Source organism: Thamnophis sirtalis, unplaced genomic scaffold (genome assembly GCF_051295495.1).
Source record: "Thamnophis sirtalis isolate CommonGarterSnake01/CBP01778 unplaced genomic scaffold, rThaSir2_p1.2 scaffold_1, whole genome shotgun sequence".
Classification (NCBI taxonomy): Eukaryota; Metazoa; Chordata; class Lepidosauria; order Squamata; family Natricidae; genus Thamnophis; species Thamnophis sirtalis.
The window spans coordinates 167,484,113-167,507,606 of NW_028261381.1; the positions used below are offsets into that span (position 1 = coordinate 167,484,113).

Consider the following 23,494-nt stretch of genomic DNA (forward strand, 5'->3'; position numbering starts at 1 on the left):
TTTACTTTCGAGGAAATAGAGGTATCAGAGTCCATCAAACAGTCCAAGTCATACACGGTTAAGGCAGTCAGTCATCAACGTCTTTCAGTTAAGGGATAATCCAAATAACATAGTCCAGTATCATATAATCAGTTCGGTACTCAAAGTTTGCTAGCAGTTGCAAAACTTACAATAGCTCATGGCACTTTTTAACAGCCAGCTTCCAAAACACTCCGATCAGATCAGCCCAGCATCTAACGAACAGAGAGCTAACAGTCATTCTGACTCCCCCTTATGGCCGATTGAGGGAAACAGCAACCAATCACATTTTACAGTATGATTTAAAGAAACAGGTACAGCATTGTTACATGGTTTATATATTGCCAACCCAACCGTTAGATTATATTCCTAACACACATCACATCGCCACAGCTGTCCCTCACGCTGTGACCATTTCAAAATTCTGTTATGGAGAATGCACCGACTCATCTCCCAGATCAGTTACGCCTCACACACTGTGCCTTGTGAAACAATCTTCCCAGGATGCTAACAACTTAATGGAGCAAGATTCATTCTGGTGGGTATTTCTCTCTGTGTATATTTTGCCTGTGTCCCTATTTGTCAGGGGACGTTCTGGTAAATGGAACAGTGCACAAAATAAATCTTGATACAACACTGTGTACGATTCTGTCGATCTTCCTTTTACTCCCTCCAAGATGTGAAGTAGGAGAGAAGAAATGATCAGAAGGATTATGGTCTCATAAAGGGCATAGAGTCCAATTCCAAATTAATTAAATCGAACACCCTCATTAGACTGAAGAAAACAGAGACTTTGTGATTGAGCCCCTTCAGAGAACACAGGAATAATTGGATTGGTTATTATTTGTTTTTTAACATTTTTAGCATATGCTGAGACCATGACAGAACACAGTCCTCATAATCTATATATATAAACATGACTCTGTCTCTCTGTCTGTCTCTGTCTCTCTGTCTGTCTTTGTCTCTCTGTCTCTCTGTCTGTCTCTGTCTCTCTCTCTCTGTCTCTCTCTGCCTCTCTCTGCCTCTCTCTGTCTCTCTCTCTGTCTCTTTCCCTCCCTCCCTCCCTCCCTCCCTCTCTGTCTGTGTGTGTTTGTGTGTGTTCAGCATAACTCTGGAACGCCTGGAGCAATTTCAACCAAACTTGGTACACAGATGACTTATTCTGTGGAAACAAATACTGGGAGGAGGAGGGGGAGAAACCTCTAAAACCCCTCAGGAGGTGTGTTCTGTTATGATACAGCCTGTTATGCCTTAAAATGGCTTCTATTGTACTGCTGTAAAATGGCTTCTACTGTGCAGCGCATGGTAACTGCTTCACAGTACTCCCCAAGGGGGCTCCCTCTGATAAGGGGTGGGGAATCCAACATTACAAATTACGTTTGGTCTCGACATTTTCCTCCCTATAAATAAATACCCAGGCAACAATCGGGTTGTCAGCTAGTTACAAATAAAACTTCTATGGGGGTATCACAGTGGCCCCATAACCGGATGTCCAATTCAGCCATCCAGGCCAGGGGTGGGTTCCGGCAGCCACTACTGCTGGTTCGCTTGTGGGTGCGCAGTGCGCACACATGCATAGTACAATAAAAATTGTTCTGCGCATGCACAGAAGCCAAAAACAAAATGGCACCGCCAGGAGAACCCTTTCAGGGGCGTAGCAGGCCTGGGTTCCTGCCGGTTCCAGCGACCCAGGCCGCCAAATCACTACCGGTTCAGCGGCCGCCTCTGGCGTTGCTTCATGCAAATCTTTTAGGGAGCCAGAGAACACACATCATGGACAATCTTGCCCAATATGTTGAATACAGATGTTTGCACTACAATCACAACAAGGGGAATTATTTCCACCCCCATTTAATACAGAGCAGAGACACTTCTTCCATTGTCAATTCTGTTCCGCTTTGACCAGATAGAGGGAGGCAGGTCAAAACCAGGTATTTTGGCAAAGGGATCACTAATGGTCAAGCCATAAGAAGGTATCTTGGACCATTCCTCTCTCCAGGCATTCCCAGGTGGATGTTAAGTGAACAGCTGTTTTCCAAGCTGGCCTAAGGCAGTGGTCTCCAACCTTGGCAACTTTAAGACCTGTGGACTTCAACTCCCAGAGTTCCTCAGCCAGCAAAGCTGAGGAAGTTGAAGTCCACAGGTCTTAAAGTAGCCAAGGTTGGAGACCACTGGTCTAAGGGATTTCGATCTGGTGATGAGCTGCACATTGTCTTGGTGAATAGGGAGGGCCTTGTTCAGCATCCTTGACAGAGGTGGTATTCAGAAGGTTCTGACCAGTTCTGGAGAACCGGTAAATACCACCTTTGACTGGCTCCACCCCCATCTATTCTCTGCCTCCCAAGTCCCAGCTGATCAGGAGAAAATGAGGATTTTGCAGTATACTTCCCCTGGAGTGGGGAGGGAATGGAGATTTTATAGTATCCTTCCCCTGCTACACCCACCAAGCCACACCATGCCCACCAAGCCACGCCTGCCAAGCCACACCATGCCCACCAAGCCACACCCAACAACAAGCATTCGCTGGCTGGGGAATTCTGGGAGTTGAAGTCCAGACATCTTCAAGTTGCCAAGGTTGAGAAACACTGTCTTAGATGCTCTGGGAATATGCATCTCAGTTTTCTGCTGAAACCGCATCCCTGGCCAAAATAAACCCTGAATTTATTCATAGCTGATTCAGTTACCTTTTTTTTTTCTTTCTGTTCTCCTCTATGGAAATTTCACAAGTCTAATTTTAATATGGGAGATCCCTTAGGAGCAAACAACGCTTCGTTGACCCGCTGATGGATCTGTTGATGTTTCCGTCTTGTGTTATGTATATTCCGACTTTTGCTCGCGAGCTCTGGCTGAGAGTGAGACTTTTCAGTCAAATAAGGAGATAGATACCGCTGTGTTAGGAGACGTCTTCATTCCAGGAGGTTGAAAAATATATAATCAAGGTTGGAACTGAATATGCAATGCAGGAGAGCCCTTATCTGCTCGGTAGGCATACGGAATGACCTTGATTTATAACAGGGCTTCCCAAAACTTGGGTGAATTACAGGTTTTTCGTGCGCACCAAGATTTTGAAGAGGCAAATTAAGCAAAAAAAAGGTTTTGCACTCTGCAGACCTTCCAAAAACAGCCCATTTTTTGCAAAAACGGGCCTGTTTTTGTCAAAAAAGGGCATGCATAGCCTTTAGGGGGCTTGTAGAATGCTCCTGAGGGCTGGAGGGGACCAAAAATGAGCAAAAAAGGCCCGTTTTTTGTCAAAAAAAAGGGCATGCATAGCCTTTAGGAAGCTTATAGAGTGCTCCTGAGGGCTGGGGGGGAAACGAGCAAAAAATGGCCCATTTTTCGCTCATTTTTGCCCTCCCCAGCCCCCAGGAGCACTCTGGAAGCCTTCTAAAGGCTATGCACAGACATTTTGGTGAAGTGGGCAGGGTTTCGGGAGGCCAAAAATGCTATATTCAGTGCATAAGATGCACCCAGATTTTCACCCTCTTTTTTGAGGGAAAAAGATGCGTCTTGTACTCTGAAAAATACGGTAGTTCTTGATGTACTCATTTAGTGACCGATCAAAGTTACAACATCACTGAAAAAAGTGACTTCTGTTTTTCACACTTATGACTGTTGCAGCATCCCGTGATCAGAATTCTGATGCTTGGCAATTGGTTCATGTTTATGACGGTTTCAGTCTCCAACGGTCATGCGATCCACTTTTGCGACCTTCTTAGAAGCAAAATCAATGGAGACTAAAACATAGAATGAACGGTTGCTGGAACTGCACATGGCTAATCTAGGGAAGAGAAGGACCAGGGGAAACATGATAGCAGTGTTCCAATATTTGAGGGGCTGGCACAGAGAGGAAGGGGGTCAAGGAATTTTCCAAGGCACCTGAAGGCCAGACAACGAATAATGGATGGAAACTGACCAAGGAGAGATTCAGCCTAGAAATAAGGAGGAACTTTCTGACAGTGAGAGCAATCAACCCATGGAACAGAAGTTGCCTTCGGAAGTTGTGGGAGCTTCATCATTTGAGACTTTCAAGAAGAGACTGGACTGCCATTTGTCAGAAATGGTGTAGGGTCTCCTGCTTGAGTGGGGGGTTGGACTAGATGACCTATAAGGTCCCTTCCTGTTAATCTGTTAACGGGGAAGCCGAATACAACTGCAATGATTCACTTATCAACTATGGCAAGAAAGTTTGCAAAACTCACTTAACAATGTCTCGTTTAACAACAGAAATGTTGGGCTGAATTGTGGTTGAAAGACAACAGATACTTCTATCCAAAATTGAGTAAAAGTGGTTTTTCCTTGGGTCGTGATGACACATGAACCCATTACCAGGGAAATAACAGGGAAATTTACATTAATTTAAAGATCACCATGTGTATTAAAATATATTTAAAACCATGAAGATGAAAATTGGTGAAATTAGCAATGGTAATTTGTTGTAATGACATAAAATTCGTTCAGTGATAATTGGTTTTATAATGCAGCTAGTCCTCAAATTACGATAATTTGTTTAATGACTGTTCAAAGGTATGACAGTTCTGAGGGAAGGGACTTACGTCTGAGCCTTGAAGTTCAATAAGACTTTCTGATCAGAGGTTTTGGGTAATGAAGCCAGCCATGCGGGCTGGAGAATTCTGGGAGTTGAAGTTTTCCCATCTTCAGGTTGCCAAGGTTGAGAAACATTATTTTAAGGGAAAGGCAGACAATCATGTGGCGTTTGGGTGGGTGGTGTTCTGACCAAGGCTTCCCAAGAGCATGAAGCAAACTCCTTGTCCCAACAAAAAAACCTTTTATTAATTTACTGTGAATTCTGCTCATTCACATCCAGCAAAGTCTTTCAAGGGAGAATTTACAGTCACAGACCTTATATGGCTGGGAGAGCTGACAGGCCAATAGCTGCAAAATTTGGCAAGGAGTCTCGGAGAGTCTTGAACCAATTAAGCGAACCAATTAACCATGTTAATACCACTTTATAAGGCCTTGGTAAGGCCACACTTGGAATACTGCATTCAGTTTTGGTCGCCACGATGTAAAAAAGATGTGGAGACTCTAGAAAGAAGAAGCAACAAAGATGATTAGGCGACTGGAGGGTGAAACATATGAAGAACGGTTGCAGGAACTGGGTATGTCTAGTTTAATGAAAAGAAGGACCAGGGGAGACATGATAGAAGCCTTCCAATATCTCAGGGGTTGCCACAAAGAAGAGGGAGTCAAACTATTCTCCAAAGGACCTGAGGGCAGAACAAGAAGCAATGGGTGGAAACTAATCAAGGAGAGAAGCAACTTAGAACTGAGGAGAAATTTCCTAACAGTTAAAACAATTAATCAGTGGAACAGCTTGCCTCCAGAAGTTGTGAATGCTCCAACACTGGAAGTCTTTAAGAAGATGTTGGATTGCCATTTGTCTGAAACGGTATAGGGTTTCCTGCCTAGGCAGGAGGTTGGACTAGAAGACCTCCAAGGTCCCTTCCAACTCTGCTATTGTATTGTATTGCAATTAAGCGAACTAATTGGCTCCTGCAAACTCCACTCCCCTTTCGCTCCTCTTTTATTTCCTCTGGGAGGGGCCATTCACTGTCCACCTGTGGCCTTCCTCCCAAGTCGACCCCTGTTCTTTAGCTGTTCCCTTCATCTGGTAACTCTGCGCCTGCGCACACTGGGAACAGGCTCCAGCTGTTTGTCTGCCTCACTGATGTCTGACTCTGAAGGCAGCTGATAATTGGCATATGGCCCTGGCCCCCTCTCTGCCTCCGACACAGAGCCCTCATCTGAGCCTTCCCCAGACTCCCAGGACTGGCCCATGTTCCTCCCCAACCTCCTCACTGTCTGAATCTGCTGCCAGCTCCTCTGGCGGGCCACAACAGGAGCCTGCCATACTAGGTGAAACAAAGATCGAAATAGATAGGAGGTACCATAGGTGTCTTTCATATCTGCGAGATGTGGGAGGGTTGTTGGGTTTTTGGCCCCCTGCACCCGGAAATTGCCAGATTGAAGGCGTTTTCCTTTGTTTTTACAAATGTGTTAACCTAAGTTAGCATTTGCACGAAAGTCCTCCTACATTTCATGTCTGTGTGTACTAATATTAGCAATTCGAAGAGGGCTGTATAGGTTGGTTTGTCAGGAGTGTTGTGGCGCTTCTGGGTTGGAAGTATTAGCCTGTGACATCACCAGTGCCCCGGGGATGCCCAGTTGAGAGCTCCTTTCATATCTCTAGCAGGAGCTGGAACGAAGGATGGGAACTCACCCACCTCACAGCAGCACTCCGATCTCTAACACGGGCTTACTAACCTCCATCCCAGCGTCCTAACCACACAAGCCACCATCAGTTGTGATGTTGATGGAAATAAAGGACTGTTGTCGAGGAACATGGCTGTGTAGGACCATGCCTCCTCTAACAAGGTTTGCCTGGAGCAGCTTCCAAATTTTCTGCCACCTGCAAAGGCCACACCTCATCTGTGCTTTGATGGGCTCATTTATCTCCACAAAAGCTTGTCCGAAGTGGCGCAGTGGTTAAATGCAGCACTGCAGGCTACTTCAGCTGACTGCAGTTCTGCAGTTCAGCTGTTCAAATCTCACCGGCTCAGGGTTGACTCAGCCTTCCATCCTTCCGAGGTGGGTAAAATGAGGACCCGGATTGTTGTTGGGGGCAATATGCTGACTCTGTAAACCGCTTAGAGAGGGCTGAAAGCCCTATGAAGCGCTATATAAGTCTAACTGCTATTGCTATTGCTGTTGTCCTGTTTGCCCATGCTGAACCAGAAATGGCTGTGTACTGATAGTCCTTGAGTATGAGTATGAGTATGAGTATGAGTAGTTTATTTATATGCCGCCCTTTTCCCTGGGGGGACTCAGGGCGGCTCACAATTCGGAAGGAAGGGGTGTACAAACAGATTAACACATAAGACAGTACATCATTAAAAGCACAACATTCATACAATTCGGGTGGGTTACGGTCTTAACCCCAGGCCTGACAGGACAGCCAGGTTTTAAGGGCTGTGCAGAAGGTCTGGAGGGTGGTGAGGGTACGAATCTCCATGGGGAGATCGTTCCATAGGGTCGGAGCTGCCACCGAGAAGGCTCTCCTCCGCGTAGTTGCCAGTCGACATTGACCGACAGATGGAACTCGGAGGAGGCCTAATCTATGGGATCTAATTGGTCGCGTGGAGGTAATTGGCAGTAGGCGGTCTCTCAAGTACCCAGATCCACTACCATGAAGGGCTTTGTAGGTGACAAGTAGCACCTTGAAGCATACCCGGAGATCGACAGGTAGCCAGTGCAGCTCGCGGAGGATAGGTGTTATGTGGGTGAAACAAGGTGCACCCACGATCGCTCACGCGGCCACATTCTGGACTAGCTGAAGTCGCCGAATACTCTTCAAGGGCAGCCCCATGTAGAGCACATTGCAGTACTCCAGCCTAGAGGTCACAAGGGCACGAGTGACTGTTGTGAGAGCCTCCCGGTTCAGGTAGGGGCGCAACTGACTTACGACCGCAATAAACACCAGAATTTCTGTTGCTAAGAAGGGCAATTGTTAATTGAGTGAATTTGTCATTATTGTTAACTGAATCACTGCAGTTGTTAAGTGAATTGTGCGGTCATTAAGCAAATCTGGTTCTCCTCCCACATTAATTTTGCTTATTGAAAGCCAGCTGGGAATATCCTAAATATCAATGACATGACACTGGGATTCCGCAACCATTTATAAATACATGCCAAACATCTAATTTTTGATCAGGTGACTATGGGATGCTGCAATGGTCATAAGAGCAAGTCACTTTTTTCAGTGGCTGTTGTAATTTCACTTAGCGAGTGGTTGTAATTTACGAACTGCCTGTATGTTAAAGGGATGTTGGAAAATCACAAATAAATCATAAAGCAGTTCAGGGCAGCATTGCGAGTACATTGAAAACAATATTGTCATTCTGATAGGTCCAGGCTTGAGAAATTGCCACAAATGCATTGACATGAGCAGGGGTGTCAAACTCGATTTCATTGAGGGCCGCATCAGGGTTGTGTTTGACCTCAGGGTGAGGATAGGTGGCCAGGATGGGTGTGGCCAGCTCGACGTCACTGGTGTCGGAGGCACCTACGGTGGCCCGAGCGCTCTGCCAACGAAAATGGGCTCCCAAGCTCCGTTTTCAGTTGCAACGGCCTCCTGCAACCCTCTGCCGGCGAAAACAGAGCTCGCTGGCAAAGGCACCGCAGGCCAATCTTTGCTGTTTCCAGGACAGCCCCACGGGCCAGATCTGAGCACCCTCACGGGGTGGATCCGGCCCTTGGGCCTTGAGTTTTGCACCCGTGCTGTAAAGCAGGGGTGGTGAATTATGTGTCAGGCCTGTAGCCATATTCTTTTTGGATCTTTGGCCTGCCACACTTTCTATTATTCTATTATGCCTTTTCTATTGTGGGAAAATGGGAGGGGGAATTGTACGGTTAGATGCTATGTAGCCAAAACAAAATTCCTTTCTAGAAAGCCAAGGTCATCCTTTGTCTCTGCACCTCTGCACCTGACTGGAACTGGATGGGTGGAACTGCCAACATGGCAGTGGAAGATTGGACCATGTGATGGGATTGTGGGTGTGGGGCAAGATCTTGAACTTTCAACTGGGTGGGGAAAACCCGGAAGCTTTCAGGTTCAAGTTTTCCCAGATGTGTCAACATGGCTCTCTTAAAAAATTGGAACTTTGAGCAATACTTTGCCTTGGGCTCCAATTTAATTTTGGATGCTATTTGGAACCCTGACATTATGGCCTCTTTAGGACCTGTGGACTTCAACTCCCAGAATTCCTGAGTCGTCTGGCTCAGGAATTCTGGGAGTTGAAGTCCACAGGTGCTCAAGGGGCCATAGTTCCCTACTGTAGAGAGTCAGAGGTTAGCTGAAGTTGGGCGAAGATTCACGCCATCGAGACTGGCAGGAATCATTGAATACTCTAAACACATAAAGTTGTTCATCAGTCTGCTGAAGGAGTTAATGACTTGGCAAGTTCGTGTTTGAAATATTGGATTGACCTACAAGGAAGAGTACAACATAATTACCTGCATAGCAGAAGACGCACACGTTGCAACGCTGCATGATTTGGCACACACAACTTCTTACTTTCCAAAACGGGTCGTCCTTCCTGGGTCCTGTGTGGCTCAATCATTGAGATGCTCCAACGGAGGAGACCTGTTTAGCAGAATGACTCCGTGAAAATGGTGCATCTCTGTTTCCTTCCAATTCCAGATTTTGCCACCTGATAATCCGTAAGGGTTGTTTAAAAAGGGCTTTTCCCGGTATCCTTTTCGTTACTGAAAAGACTGCCTTGATTAGTGTCACGATCAATAGAATAGCGATGGGGACCATGATGATGGACGTTTTTTTAATGTCTTCAACATGAAATATTTGCATTTGTAAAAAAAAAATAAGATAAGAATAGGCTTCCTGGATGAAGCCGAGCCTCTCTAAGGCCAGCATTTTATCTGGCCAATCTGAGGCTTCTCAAGAAATGGAGTTTTGTCTCTTTTCTGTTATTGCTTCCTTGCAACGGATATTTGAAGTCATGTCACCCCGCCGGAATTTAGAGAGAGATTGAATCTTCAAGACAGACAGGCGGTCCTCTATAAATTTATTCAGCTTTTTGTTTACAGGTGTCATCATATCTTGTGGAAATGAGTTCCATGGGCCCAGTCCTTTGCTTGGCCTGTTTTATCTCTCTTTCCAGAATAGAATAATAGAATAGAATAGAATAGAATAGAATAACAGAGTTGGAAGGGACCTTGGAGGTCTTCTAGTCCAACCCCCTGCTTAGGCAGGAAACCCTACACCACTTCAGACAAATGGCTATCCAACATCTTCTTAAAGACTTCCAATGTTGGAGCATTCACAACTTCTGGAGGCAAGTTGTTCCACTGATGAAACAGAAGCTCACGAAAGAAAAAGATCTTACCTCTTGCTGCGCTGCTGGTGTTGGGATGCTCTGCCTCCCACTGGTCAGCTGCTCTTCGGGTCTCTGCTGGGCATGCACGCATGTCCATGTCTGCGCGGGCACGTCTGCGCATGCGCACATACAGTTTGGGCATACGCAGCCACTCAGTTTGGGCCCTCAGTGATTAAAGGTTCACTGTTGCTGAAATATATGACCCATTTGTATGAAGGCGATTCAATGTTGTCAGTTTGATTTTCAGTCCCTTCCTTAGAGATCCCTGGGGTGGATTTTTTTCCCCTCTTCTTTTGCCCATTGCCTGTCAGGTGCAGGAAGCAGAGCGATGGATCAGAGCTGCTTCTTTATTGTTGCATGCCTATTTACAGGAATCTCGACCGACTGACTGCATTCTCTTGGGAAAAAGCCAGACAAAGGTTTCAGGCTCCGGTCTGCCTCGCTTTCCCTCTGTGCAAGGACTCGTAAGCTTTCTAGTCTCTTCACACCCTGCATTCTAGCTGGAGATTCTACCGCATGGCCAACAACTTCACTGCTATCTGTTTGTTTTTGACTTGGTGGCCCCTCTAAGAGAAGGATGTAAATATAATCCCTATGGGATCCTTTCTGCTGGTTTTGAAAAAAATTCCCTGCGACGGCAAACCAGTTGCCAAGAGCCTAAATAATCATGTGGATGGCCACACCTTTGAAGACCAGCCTTAAATCTCCTCCTTCAGAGCCACCATAATTTCAGATGGTCACTGAACAAATGGTTATTAACTGAGGACAAACGATACTATTAAATAGTCAAAGAAGAGGGAGTCAAACTATTCTCCAAAGCACCTGAAGGTAGAACAAGAAGCAATGGGTGAAAACTAATCAAGGAGAGAAGCAACCGAGAACTAAGGAGGAATTTCCTGACAGGTAGAGCAATTAATCAGCGGAACAACTTGCCTCCAGAAGTTGTGAATGCTCCAACACTGGAAGTTTTTAAGAAGATGTTGGATAGCCATTTGTCTGAAATGGTATAGGGTTTCCTGCCTAGGCAGGGGGTCGGACTAGAAGACCTCCAAGGTCCCTTCCAACTCTGTTATTTCTATTCTATTCTATGTCATTATTTCTTAAATTATGATCACGTAGTAAATGACGGGTGTCCATGAATAATCCAGGGCTTCATGGGACAGAGAGTTTGGGGGGCTTTTTTAGAGGGTGATATGGAAATGGGGTGCATCGTTCTTTTCTTGGGATCACGGCTGATCTCAAAATGAAATCAAATCAGCATCAGACCCGATGTCTAACCGCATAGGAGATCCCCAGAGAATTTCAGGGGTGTAGACCAGGCTAAGAAATCTCTATGCCAGCCTAGAAATAGGCAGCGCAAACTGCTTCTATCTTTTGCCCGAAACTGGACTCAAGGGAGCTTTTAGCTTTATTTGAAATTCCACTTTTAGTTTTATTCTGATGGGAGACCTCTTTGGCGGGGGCTGAATTTAAGCTTAGCTGCGGATGACTGCTGCCCTCTGGTGGCAGTCATCACAATTACAGGGTTTCCCCACTTGTGGTTTAAGCCTTCTCCTGCAGCTGGCTATGGGGTTACGGATGGTACAGGGGGGCCAGCAGTGACCAACCCTCTTGGGACACTGCTGAGCAGAAATGGAGGAGGGCTTGTGATGCTGTCATCATTTGCAAAGTCATGCTTTTATCCACACCTGAATCTCAAAAACTCTTCATAAGGGTCAGGTAGGCTTCCCAGGATAGCAGCTGTCCAATAATGGAATGGAATGGAATGGAATGGAATGGAATGGAATGGAATGGAATGGAATAGAATAGAATAGAATAGAATAACATAGTTGGGAGGGACCTTGGAGGTCTTCTAGTCCAACCTCCTGCTTAGGCAGGAAAGCCTATACCGTTTCAGACAAATGTTGTCCAATCTCTTCTTTAAAACTTCCAGTGTTGGGGCATTCACAACTTCTGGAGGCAAGCTGTTCCACTGATTAATTGTTCTAACTGTCAGGAAATTTCTCCTCAGTTCTAAGTTGCTTCTCCCCTTGATTAGTTTCCATCCATTGCTTATTGTCCTACCCTCAGGTGCTTTGGAGAATAGTTTGACTCCCTCTTCTTTGTGGCAACCCCTGAGATATTGGAACACAGCTATCACGTCTCCCCTAGTCCTTCTTTTCATTAAACTAGACATATTCAGTTCCTGTAACCGTTCTTCATATGTTTTAGTCTCCAGTCCCCTAATCCTCTTTATTGCTCTTCTCTGCACTCTTTCTAGAGTCTCCACATCTTTTTTATATGCAGACTGGTGCTTCAAAGTACCTAAGCAGAGCCCTAAACAGACAAGGTTTGCAGTTCAGAAAATTTGGATTATCAGAAGCCTTTTAGTTTTGTTTATAAATAGATTGTCCATCTATTTCTTCATTCGTGTTTTCTCCCTTCCCTTCCGTTCCCTTCCCTCCTGAAGCACACATATACTCATAACTCTGCAGTTTCATATGTTGAAACAGCCAATATAATCAATTAAAAATGATTACCCTAGAAAAGCTATAGGAACCTGTGGTGGAAGGTAGAGTACAACCACCATTTCTGTTGCTGTGAAACATTCGTTAAAGAAGCTTTCCCCGTTTTGCAACTTTTCTTGCCACAGTTGTTAAGTGAATCACTGCAGCTGATATGTTAGTAGCCCGGTTGTTAAGTGAATCTGGATTCCCCCATAGACTTTGCTTGTCAGAGGGTCATAAAACGGGGATCACATAACTCTGGGAGGGCCATAAATGTGAACCAGTTGCCAAGCATCTGAATTTTGATCCCATGATCATGGAGATCACTAAAAAGGTCGTAACTGTGAACAAGGGTCCCAAGTCACTTTTTTCCCCTTTTTAAATACTGTATTTTTTCGGAGTATAAGACCCACCTGTTTCCCTCAAAAAAGAGGCTGAAAATCTGCGTATGTATGAATACAACATTTTTTGCCTCCCCAAACTTCGCCCCTTCACCAAAATGACTGTGCATAGCCTTTAGGAGGCTTATATAGTGTTCCTGGGAGCTGGGAAGGTCAGAAATGAGCAAAAACAGCCTGTTTTTTGCTCCCCCCCAGCCCCCAGCAGCACTGTATAAGCTTCCTAAAGCCAACCCATGCCCTTTTTTTTTTTGACAAAATGTGCACATTTTTGCAAAAAAAGGGCCGTTTATGCCCCACCCCCCAGGAGCACTCCAAGCCTCCTAAGGGCTATTCATGCCCTTTTTTGGGGGGGAAAGGGGCCATTTTTGGAAAAAGGGGGCGTTTCTGGAAAAAAGGGGTGTTTTTGCAAAAAACGGCTGTTTTTGCGAGGTTTGCAGAGTGCAAAAACTTTTTTTTTTAATTTTCCTCTTCAAAACCTTGCAGCGTCTTATACTCTGAAAATTACAGTAGTTTTTAACTAAACATTTTAACCTTTAAAAACAGGAAAAAAAACAAATACAGAAAAAAACATGACACACATAACAATATAAAATAGTTTTATAGCCTTCTGTATTGGCTTACATATTTAGCCTTTATAGCTCTCTATTCCACATTGTCTTCCTTCCCGGTTTTAACATCTGTAATAGTGTAATCACAATTGTACTCACGGTTTTAACAATAATAATTTGTTCGTATCACCATTATGCTTACATTATGGTCAATACTTTAAATTTGATAGTAAAAAAAAAAAAAAGACTTCGATTTCCTGTTTTGGCTTCTGTTTTAAGTCACTTCTTTTCATTGCCGTTGTAAAGTGGAACGGTCACTGAGTGAACTGCTGTAAGTCGAGGACTGCCTGTATTCGTTTGCTTTCACTTTCTTATTCCCCCCTCCTGGCTCCTTCTCGCAGAACCCCTTCCATCTCCACATGGACCAATGCGGTGACTTCGAGACTCTACTGGACCTGTTGGTCACCATCTTCCACGCCAACCGCTGGCAAGATGTCACGCTGGTTTTGTGCCAAGCCTGGGATGCCTCCTCCTTCATTGACCTCTGGACCAGCCATGCCCACCTGGAGAAGACGGTGGTGATTGACTTGAGCTTCCTGGACGAGAGAGAAGCGGCCCGCCACCTTCGACGACACTTGGAGGAATACCGCGAATTGCCAGGCCCGGCTTTGCTTTTCGGCTGCAACGCTCCTTTCTCCCAGCTCATCTTCCGGGTGGCGAAGGAGTTGGGGGTCACTCAGCAGTTCCACTGGATTTGGGGGCAACCCCAGAACGTGGATGAGCTCCAGACGGAGGGGCTGCCGTTAGGTCTTCTGGCCTTCGGGGAGGTGGACAGGCCCTCTCTGGAGCACTTCATCCAGGATGCCATAGAGCTGGTGTCCCGGGCCATTTCCAGGGCTGTCTACATCCGGCCTGACCTCGCCCTCATCCAGAGCATGGTGAATTGCAATGACAAACACGTCGTGGACTCTGAATCCTCTGGACTCTACCTTTCCCAGTGAGTAAGCGACTCTTGATTTTTGCATCCATAAGAGTAGCCGGGACGCGGTGGCTCAGTGGCTAAGACGCTTAGCTTGTCGATCAGAAACGTCAGGAGTTTGGCGGTTTGAATCCCTAGCGCCACGTAACGGAATGAGCTTCCGCTACTCGTCCCAGCTTCTGCCAACCTAGCAGTTTGAAAACATGTAAAAAATGCAAGTAGAAAAATAGGAACCACCTTTGATGGGAAGGTAACCACGCTCTGTGCGCCTTCGGTGTTTAGTCATGCCGGCCACGTGACCATGGAGATGTCTTCAGGCAGCGCTGGCTGTTCGGCTTAGAAGCGGAGATGAGCACCGCCTCCTAGAGTCTGGAACGACTAGCACATATGTGCAAGGGGAACCTTTATGTTTACCTTAAGAGTAGCCAATCTCTTTTCCCAAAATGCACATGTGTTTCTGTAGAATTACGACCCAAAATTGGCTTTGTTAAGCAAGGCAGTGGTTACATGGGTTACCCCGTGTTACAACCTTATTAAGCAAATCAGTTGTTAAGTGAATCATGCGGTCATTAACCAAATCTGGCTTTGCATTAGTAGTGAATATCAATAGGATGAGGGTGAAGGTTCATTCTCCGAGCTTCTGGAGGCAAGTGGTTCCACTGATCAATTGTTCTAGCTATCTGGAAATTTCTCCTTAGTTCTAGGTTGCTTCTCTCCTTGATTAGTTTCCACCCATTGCTTCCTGTCCTACCTTCAGGTACCTTGGAGAATAGTTTGACTCCCTCTTCTTTGTGGCAACCCCTGAGATATTGGAAGACTGCTATCACGTCTCCTCTAGTCCTTCTTTTCATTAAACTAGACATACCCAGTTCCTACAACCGTTCATTGTATGTCTTAATCTCCAGTCCCCTAATCATCTTTGTTGCTCTTCTCTGCACTCTTTCTAGAGTCTCAACATCTTTTTTACATGTAATCAAGGAGAGAACAATTCTAGAAACAAGGACAAACTTCTGACAATTAGAACAATTAATCAATGGAATTAGACATTCAAAAATTCTGGGTGCTTCAACACTGGAGGTTTTTAAGAGGTTTTTAAGAAAATATTGGATAACCACTTGTCTGAAATGCTATAGCTATAGCAATAGCACTTAGACTTATATACCGCTTCACAGTGCTTGGCAGCCCTCCCTAAGTGGTTGACAGAGTCAGCCTTTGCCCCCAACAATCTGGGTCCTCATTTTACCCACCTCGGAAGGATGGAAGGCTGAGTCAACCTTGAGCCTAGTGAGAGTTGAACTGCCAAATTGCAGTCAGCTGGCAGTCAGCAGAAATAGCTTGCAGTACTGCATTCCAACCACTGCGCCACCGAGGCTCGTAGAGTTTCCTGCTTGAGCAGAGGGTTGGGCTAGAAAACCTCCAAGGTCCCTGTTAACCCTGTTATTCTGATTCCTGCTTTCTTCTCTCCCTTATTGCAGGTTTTTAGCCAACACCTCTTTCCGCGGACACACGGGCAAGGTCTTCGTGCACAACACGTCTCACATCCACACCGAACGTCACTACAAAATCTGGAGCCTGCTGAGGGATTCGGTGGGCCAGCCCACGTGGGTGACGGTGGGCAGCTGGAAGGGGGGTGAAATGGAAGCGGAGGAGGGCAGCTGGCCGCAGCACCTGCAGCGCAAGAACCAGGCCGAGGGCGGGGGCTTCTCACGCATGAAGCTGCGGGTGGTGACCTTGGTGGAGCACCCATTTGTCTTCATCCGGGAGGTGCGTAGGTAGACCGGGAGATGTGGGAGGGGGGCAGCTGCTGAGCAGAGCTGATTGTCTCGCAGACATTTCTCTTTTACAAAAAATATAAGAGTGTGCAACGCCACGAGAGCCGTGGTGGCGCAGTGGTTAGAGTGCAGTATTGCAGGCTACTTCTGCTGACTGCCGGCTGACTGCAATGTGGCAGTTCGAACCTCACCAGGCTCAAGGTTGACTCAGCCTTCCATCCTTCCCAGGTGGGTCAAATGAGGACCCAGATTGTTGGGGGAAATAGGCTGACTCTGTAAATAGCAATAGCAGTAGACTTATATACCGCTTCATAGGCCTTTCAGGCCTCTCTAAGCGGTTTACAGAGAGTCAGCATATTGCCCCCAACAATCTGGGTCCTCATTTTACCCACCTCTGAAGGATGGAAGGCTGAGTCAACCCTGAGCCGGTGAGATTTGAACCGCTGACCTGCTGATCTAGTAGTAGCCTGCAGTGCTGCATTTAACCACTGTGCCACCTTGGCTCTAAACCGCTTAGAGAGGGCTGTAAAGCACTGTGAAGAGGTATATACCGTATTTTTTGGAGTATAAGATGTGCCAAGATTTTGAAGAGGTACATTTTTTTAAAAAAAAGTTTTTTGCACTCTGCAGACCTCCCAAATCCTTTGCACACCTCATTTTTTGTGAAAAACGGGGCATGAAGAGAGTTTGAGAGGCCTGCAAAGTGCTCCTAGGGGCTGGGGTGGTGGTGGTTAAAAACGAGCAAAAAAACGGGCTGTTTTTTGCTCCTTTTTGCCCTCCTCAGCCCCCAGGAGCACTTTGCAGGCCTCCCAAAGCCTCTCCACGTCCATTTTTGTGAAGGGGCAGGGTTTTGGGAGGCCAAAAATGTTGGATCGGTTCCACCACAAAACCACGCTCGACTAAACCGCGCCCGACTAAACCGCGTCGCTGATGTCATCAACAGGGCGACAACAGCGCAGAGACAGAAGCACGCTGTAAACCCTAAACCTAAAATTAACCCCTAAATCTAAACCTAACCCCCCTAAACCTAATCCTAAACCTAACCCTTAACCTAACCCTAAACCTAACCCTAAACCTAACCCTTAACCTAACCCTAAACCTAATCCTAACCCTAAAGCTAACCCTAAAGCTAACCCTAAAGCTAACCCTTACCTTAAGTTGAATCGGCTTGCTTTCAAAGCGCTATTTAAAGCGCCCTTCTTTCTCCGCGCTGGCTGTTGTCGCCCTGTTGATGACGTCAGTGACGCGGTTTAATCGGGTGCGGTTTAGTCGAGCGCAGTTTTGACGGGTCACGGTTGTATTCAGTGTATAAGATGCACCCAGATTTTCACCCTCTTTTTTGGGGAGGGAAAGGTGCGTCTTATATTCCGAAAAATACGGTAAGTCTAAGTGCTATTGCTAACATGGTTTGGTTAAATTGGCATTCTCCAGATGTGCAGATTATAGGTAGTCCTTGATTTACAGCCATTCATTTAGTGACAATTTAGTGACAACAGCACTATGACTTATGACCATTTTTGATACTTACAACCGTTGCCGCATCCCCATGGTCACATGGTCAAAATCCAGGTGCTTGGCAATTGGTTCATATTTATGACTGTTGCAGTGTCCCAGGTTCATGTGATCCCCTTTTGTGACCTCCTGACAGGTAAAGTCAATGGGGAAGCCCAATTCGCTTAACGACCGTGTTACTAACTTAACAGCAGCAGTGAGGCACTTAACAACTGCGGCAAGAAAGGTCGCAAAATGAGGCAGAACTCACTTAATAACTGTCTGGCTTAGCCACAGAAATTCTGGACTCAGTCGTGATCGTAAGTGGAGGTCTACCTGTATAAGGTCCATCATCCACACACAGAAGATCATATTGGCTGGGAACAATGGATATTGTAGTCCTGCACATCCAGAGAGATCAGGACAGGAAACACATATGCGTGAACCTCTTTCTGCAATCTGCTGCAAATTGTGATGTGCCCCCAAAACATGGTGAAATGGGCATAGCTATGTTACCGTGCACACCGCAGCCTTTCAGATGTGATCCCAACATTGCACACAGAAGTGCATGTAGGTAGTCCTCACTTACTAACCACTCGTTTTGCAATCGTTCATTTGCCTTATCTATTTTTAGGGAGCGAGGACTAAAAAAAAGATCTTGACAGACCAAAACACTGGTCAACATCTAACAAAATGAAATTCAGTGTAGAGAAAAGTAAAGTCTTACACTTGGGTAAGAAAAATCAAAAGTACACATATAGATCGGGTGAAACCAGGCTTAATAGCAGTGACTGTGAGGGAGATCTTGGAGTCTTAGTGGACAACTACCTATTCTAAATATGAGCCAGCAGTCTGCAGCGGCAGCCAAAAAAGCCAACGCAATCCTAAATTGCATTAACAGAGGGATACAGTCAGGATCAAGGGAGGTACTAATACCACTCTGTAAAGCCATAGTAAGACCAGACCTAGAGTACTGCGTCCAGTTTTGGTCACCACACCATAAAAAGATGTGGAGACTCTAGAAAGAGTGCAGAGGAGAGCAACCAGGATGATTAGGGGACTGGAGACTAAAACATATGAAGAACGGTTGCAGGAACCCCATGGCTAGTCTAATGAAGAGAAGGGCCAGGGCCAGTGGTGGGATTCAGCCGGTTCGCACCTATTCAGGAGAACCGGTTGTTAACTTTCTAAGCAGTTGGAAGAAATCTTATTTTGTTCTTTTCCACTTTACAGGGCTAATCCTGTGAGGAAGGCAGGAAGGAAACATTCTGTTGTTGTTTCTAGCCTAAACTTTATTGCCCTGCTTACAGAAACCGTCTCTCCGGTTAACCCTTATGACATTGTCACAGCTAAGGCAAAGCGCCCATCGACCTAAGTGACATAGAGTTGGCCACACCCACTCAGTCACGACCACCAAGCCACGCCTACCCAGCTGGTTATTAGGGCAGAGAACTGGTTGTTAAATTATTTTAATCCCACCACTGACCAGGGGAGACATGACAGCAGTATTCCATTATTGTAGGGGCTGCCACAGAGGGGAAGGGGTCAAGCTATTTTCCAAGGCACCCAAAGGTCAAACAAGGAATAATGGATGGAAACTGAACAGGGAGAGATTCAACCTAGAAATAAGGAGGAACTTTCTGACAGTAAGAACAATCAACCCAGGAACAGCCTCTGGAAGTTGTGGGAGCTTCATCACTGGAAGCTTTCAAGAAGAGACTATACTGCCATTTGTCAGAAATGGTGCAGGGTCTCCTGCTTGGGCGGGGGGGGGGGGTTGGACTAGATGACCTACAAGGTCCCTTCCAACTCAACAATCTGTCAAGATTTGGAGGGTGTCAGGTTGGAGAAGGCTGATCTCCATGTTTCTCCCGACCAGCCTCTTTGATTTCCTGCTTGATATTCAAAAGGTTATTAACTGATGCTCTTTCCAGGTAGACGAAGAGGGCAACTGTCCAGCGGGGGAACTCTGCCTGGATCCTCACACCAACGACTCCGCCGTGCTCAACGCCCTCTTCGAGGAGCTGGATTCGGAGAACGGCTCCGTGCCCATGGAGTACCGGAAATGCTGCTACGGCTACTGCATTGACCTCTTGGAGAAGCTGGCCGAAGACTTGCCCTTCGACTTCGACCTCTACATTGTGGGCGACGGAAAGTACGGGGCTTGGAAGAACGGCCGCTGGACGGGGCTGGTAGGAGACCTCCTGAGTGGCACGGCCCACATGGCCGTGACGTCCTTCAGCATCAACTCGGCCCGGAGTCAAGTGATCGACTTCACCAGCCCTTTCTTTTCCACCAGCTTGGGCATCCTGGTGAGGATCCGGGACACGGCGTCGCCCATCGGGGCCTTCATGTGGCCTCTGCACTGGACCATGTGGGTGGGCATCTTCGTGGCTCTCCACTTGACAGCCCTCTTCCTCACCTTGTACGAGTGGAAGAGCCCCTACGGCATGACGCCCCACGGCCGCAACCGTATGAAGATCTTCTCCTACTCCTCAGCCCTGAACCTCTGCTACGCCATCCTGTTTGGCCGCACCGTCTCCAGCAAGACACCCAAGTGCTGGACGGGCCGTTTCCTCATGAACCTCTGGGCCATCTTCTGCCTCTTGGTCCTCTCCAGCTACACAGCCAACTTGGCCGCAGTGATGGTGGGCGAAAAAACTTTTGAGGAACTCTCTGGGATTCATGATCCCAAGGTTGAACAAATACTTCTCTTTCTATGCCCTCCTTGCCCTTCTTTCACAGTGTCCTCCTCAGCCTCCCTGTCTTACTCAACTTCTTCTCCATCTTCTTCTTCCTTCCCTCCAAATTTCTTCTCTGTCTCTGCTTTCCCTGTGTCCCATAGTTGAGCTTGGCTTCCCCTCCATCCACCTTCCAGTCTTGTGGACCATTCCAAATAAGAACAATTGTGTTGCATGTAACCAAAGTGTCAACCCTGAAGCTGAAGCCATTTTGGAGCTTCAGTCCTGCCCCACTGGAGCTGGGAAATATGGAGTGGGGGAGTAGAGGTAACTGGGGTTGTGTAGTCAAAATAAAATACCATATTTTTCAGAGTATAAGATGCTCCAAAGTATAAGATGCACCTAGCTTTTGAGGAGCCTCCTTGCAGCAAACAGCAAACAGACTGTTTCAGCTTCAGCACAGCCTGATTAGCACAAGTAGCTGATTGTTGGTTAGATCAGCCTCCCGATGATCAGCTGTTTCAGGGATTGCAATAGCCTATTGCCGCCTCCGCATGCCCCACTTTCAGCCTCTACATGCCCCCATTTTCCATTCTGGGTAGTAGGAATTGGAATAGGTGGGAAATGGGGTGCCCGGAGGCAGCAATGGCAATCCCTGCAGCCTGAAACAGCTGATGGTCGGGAGGCCGATCCAACCAACAATCAGCTGCTTGTGCTAATCAAGCTATTCGCTGTTTGCTGCAAGGAGGCAAATTGCTAGGAGGCAGAGGCCAAATGGTCAGGGCCGGTGGGTGGGGCTACACTGAGTGTATAAGACGCACCCAAATTTTCACCCTCTTTTAGGGGGGGGGAAGTGTGTCTTATACTCCAAAAAATACAGTACTTTCTCTTGGGGACCAAGGACAGTCTCACACCTCGCTGGAGGAAGGTGGAGTGATGTCACCAGACGAGCAGACACTGCCTTGATTGGGCCATGTGACTGATTGTTTGGAATTGGGGGGGGGGGACTTGAACTTTTAATTAGGTGAAAACCGAGGGGCCCTTCACAGTTGGTTTTCACCAGATATGTGCCAATACTGCTATTCTTTGAGGAATCTACCCTACCTGCCTCAGAGTTTTTGCTTGCTTGCTTGCTTGCTTGCTTATTATTTATTTATTTATTTATTTATTTATTTATTTATTTATTTATTTATTTATTTATTTATTTATTTATTTATTTATTTATTTATTTATTTATTAGACTTATATACTGCTTCATAGGGCTTTCAGCCCTCTCTAAGTGGTTTACAAATTTTTTAGCAAATTGAGTCAGCAACTTGCCCCCACAGTCCGAGTCCTCATTTCACCCACCTCGGAAGGATGGAAGGCTGAGTCGACCTTGAGCCGGTGAGATTTGAACCGCTGAACTGCAGATCACAGTCAGCTAAAGTGGCCTGCAGTACTGCACCCTAACCACTGCGCCACCTCGGCTCAGTATAATAGTTGGAACCCTGACACAGAATTTGTTGACTCCGGTTTCCTCCCCTTGATGTTTCTAGATAATCAAACCTTCCGAGATGCCTTCAAATCCTCTCCCTTGTTATTTACCCCAAGAGCAGATTCTCAGTGGTAGGCTGCAGATAGTCCTCGACTTAACGACAGTTTTATTTAGTGACCATTTGAAGTTACAACGGCACTGAAAAAGTGACTTATGACCGTTTTAACACTTAACACACTTTCACACTTTCACACTTAAGAGCCGAGGTGGCGTAGTGGTTAAATGCAGCACTGCAGGCTACTTCAGCTGACTGCAGTTCAGCAGTTCGGCGGTTCAAATCTCACCGGCTCAGGGTTGACTCAGCCTTCCATCCTTCCGAGGTGGGTAAAATGAGGACCCGGATTGTTGTTGGGGGCGATATGCTGACTCTGTAAACCGCTTAGAGAGGGCTGAAAGCCTTATGAAGTGGTATATAAGTCTAACTGCTATTGCTGTTGCTATTAACAACCACTGCAGCATCCCTACGGCTGTAAAATTCAGATGCTTGGCAACTGACTCATATTTATGACATTCGCAAATGTCCCAAGGTCATACGATCACTTTTTGTGACCTCCTGACAACAAGGTCGATGGGAAAGCCGGATTCACTTAACAACTGTGGGTGACTGATTTAACAACTGCTGTGGTTCATTTAACAACTGTAGCAAGAAACGTTATAAAATGGGCCAAAACTCACTTCATTGACTCATTTAGCAACAGAATTTTTTGGCTCAATTGTGGTCGTAAGTCAAGGACTACCTTCATATATAGAAATGGAAGCCCCACTCATATTTCCACTCATGTCTCCATTCATCTTCCTCTTCCTCCGTGAATTTATCTAGTCTTTAAAATAAAATAAAAAAAACTTTGACATTTCTGGTTATCACCTCGAGATGGTGAAATCTTGCATGACTATTTGCTTGGGGGAAGCAATTTCAAACAGATTAACCTAGTAACCTAAAGAGATCAGGATGGAAAAAAGAAACTTCCTTTTCTCCCTTTTTCTCACACAGAGTATTATTTAAAAACCCCTTAAAATATTACCTTTTAATTGATTTCCAAAGCACCGGAGGGCAGTACAAGAAATAACGGATGGAAACGTATTAGGGAACCAATCCAGAACTAAGGAGAACTTTCCTGACAGTTAAGAACAATTAACGGCTGGACTAGAAGATCTCCAAAGTCCCAATTCTGTTAATCTGTATTTCCCCCTAAATTAAAGTTTTAATCTTCAGTCCTGGAGTTGCTTTCATCATTCGGCATGCCAGAAGACAATCCTGCAGGCCCTTTTTCCCCCCTGTTCTCAAATCATCCGTGACGTTTATCATCCTTCTGTTGCTGATGTGTTCTCATTGGAAAACATCCCATCAAATCACATCCTTTTCGCTCTCTTTTTGCTTTATCCACCCTCCGTTTCTTTCCCTTCTTTTACCCCACACACCCTGATTTCTATTGCAAATATTTAAAAGAATGTTCACATTAAAAGAATCCCCCCCTCCCATGCCCTAAATTAAATAAAAAACTCCCAAAACTAGGAGCAGACGGTCTGATCCCAATTTCGTTCTCTTGCAGCTTCATCATCCATCCCAGGGTTTTCGCTTTGGAACCGTCTGGGAGAGCAGCGCAGAGGAATATATCAAAAAGAGTTTCCCAGACATGCACGAATACATGAGGCGGCACAGCGTCCCC

General features: G+C 46.1%; 1 protein-coding gene across 1 annotated transcript in view; it reads left to right on the forward strand.

Annotated features, from left to right (window-relative positions):
- Positions 1-23,494, forward strand: part of GRIN3B (glutamate ionotropic receptor NMDA type subunit 3B) — a 61,982-nt gene that overhangs the window by 24,884 nt on the left and 13,604 nt on the right. Inside the window, 4 exon segments of the mRNA XM_087702387.1 lie at positions 13,769-14,364; positions 15,822-16,110; positions 19,544-20,305; positions 23,378-23,494. The exon segment at positions 23,378-23,494 is cut by the window's right edge and continues 29 nt beyond it. Of these exon segments, the coding sequence (XP_087558513.1) occupies positions 13,769-14,364; positions 15,822-16,110; positions 19,544-20,305; positions 23,378-23,494 (1,764 nt within the window).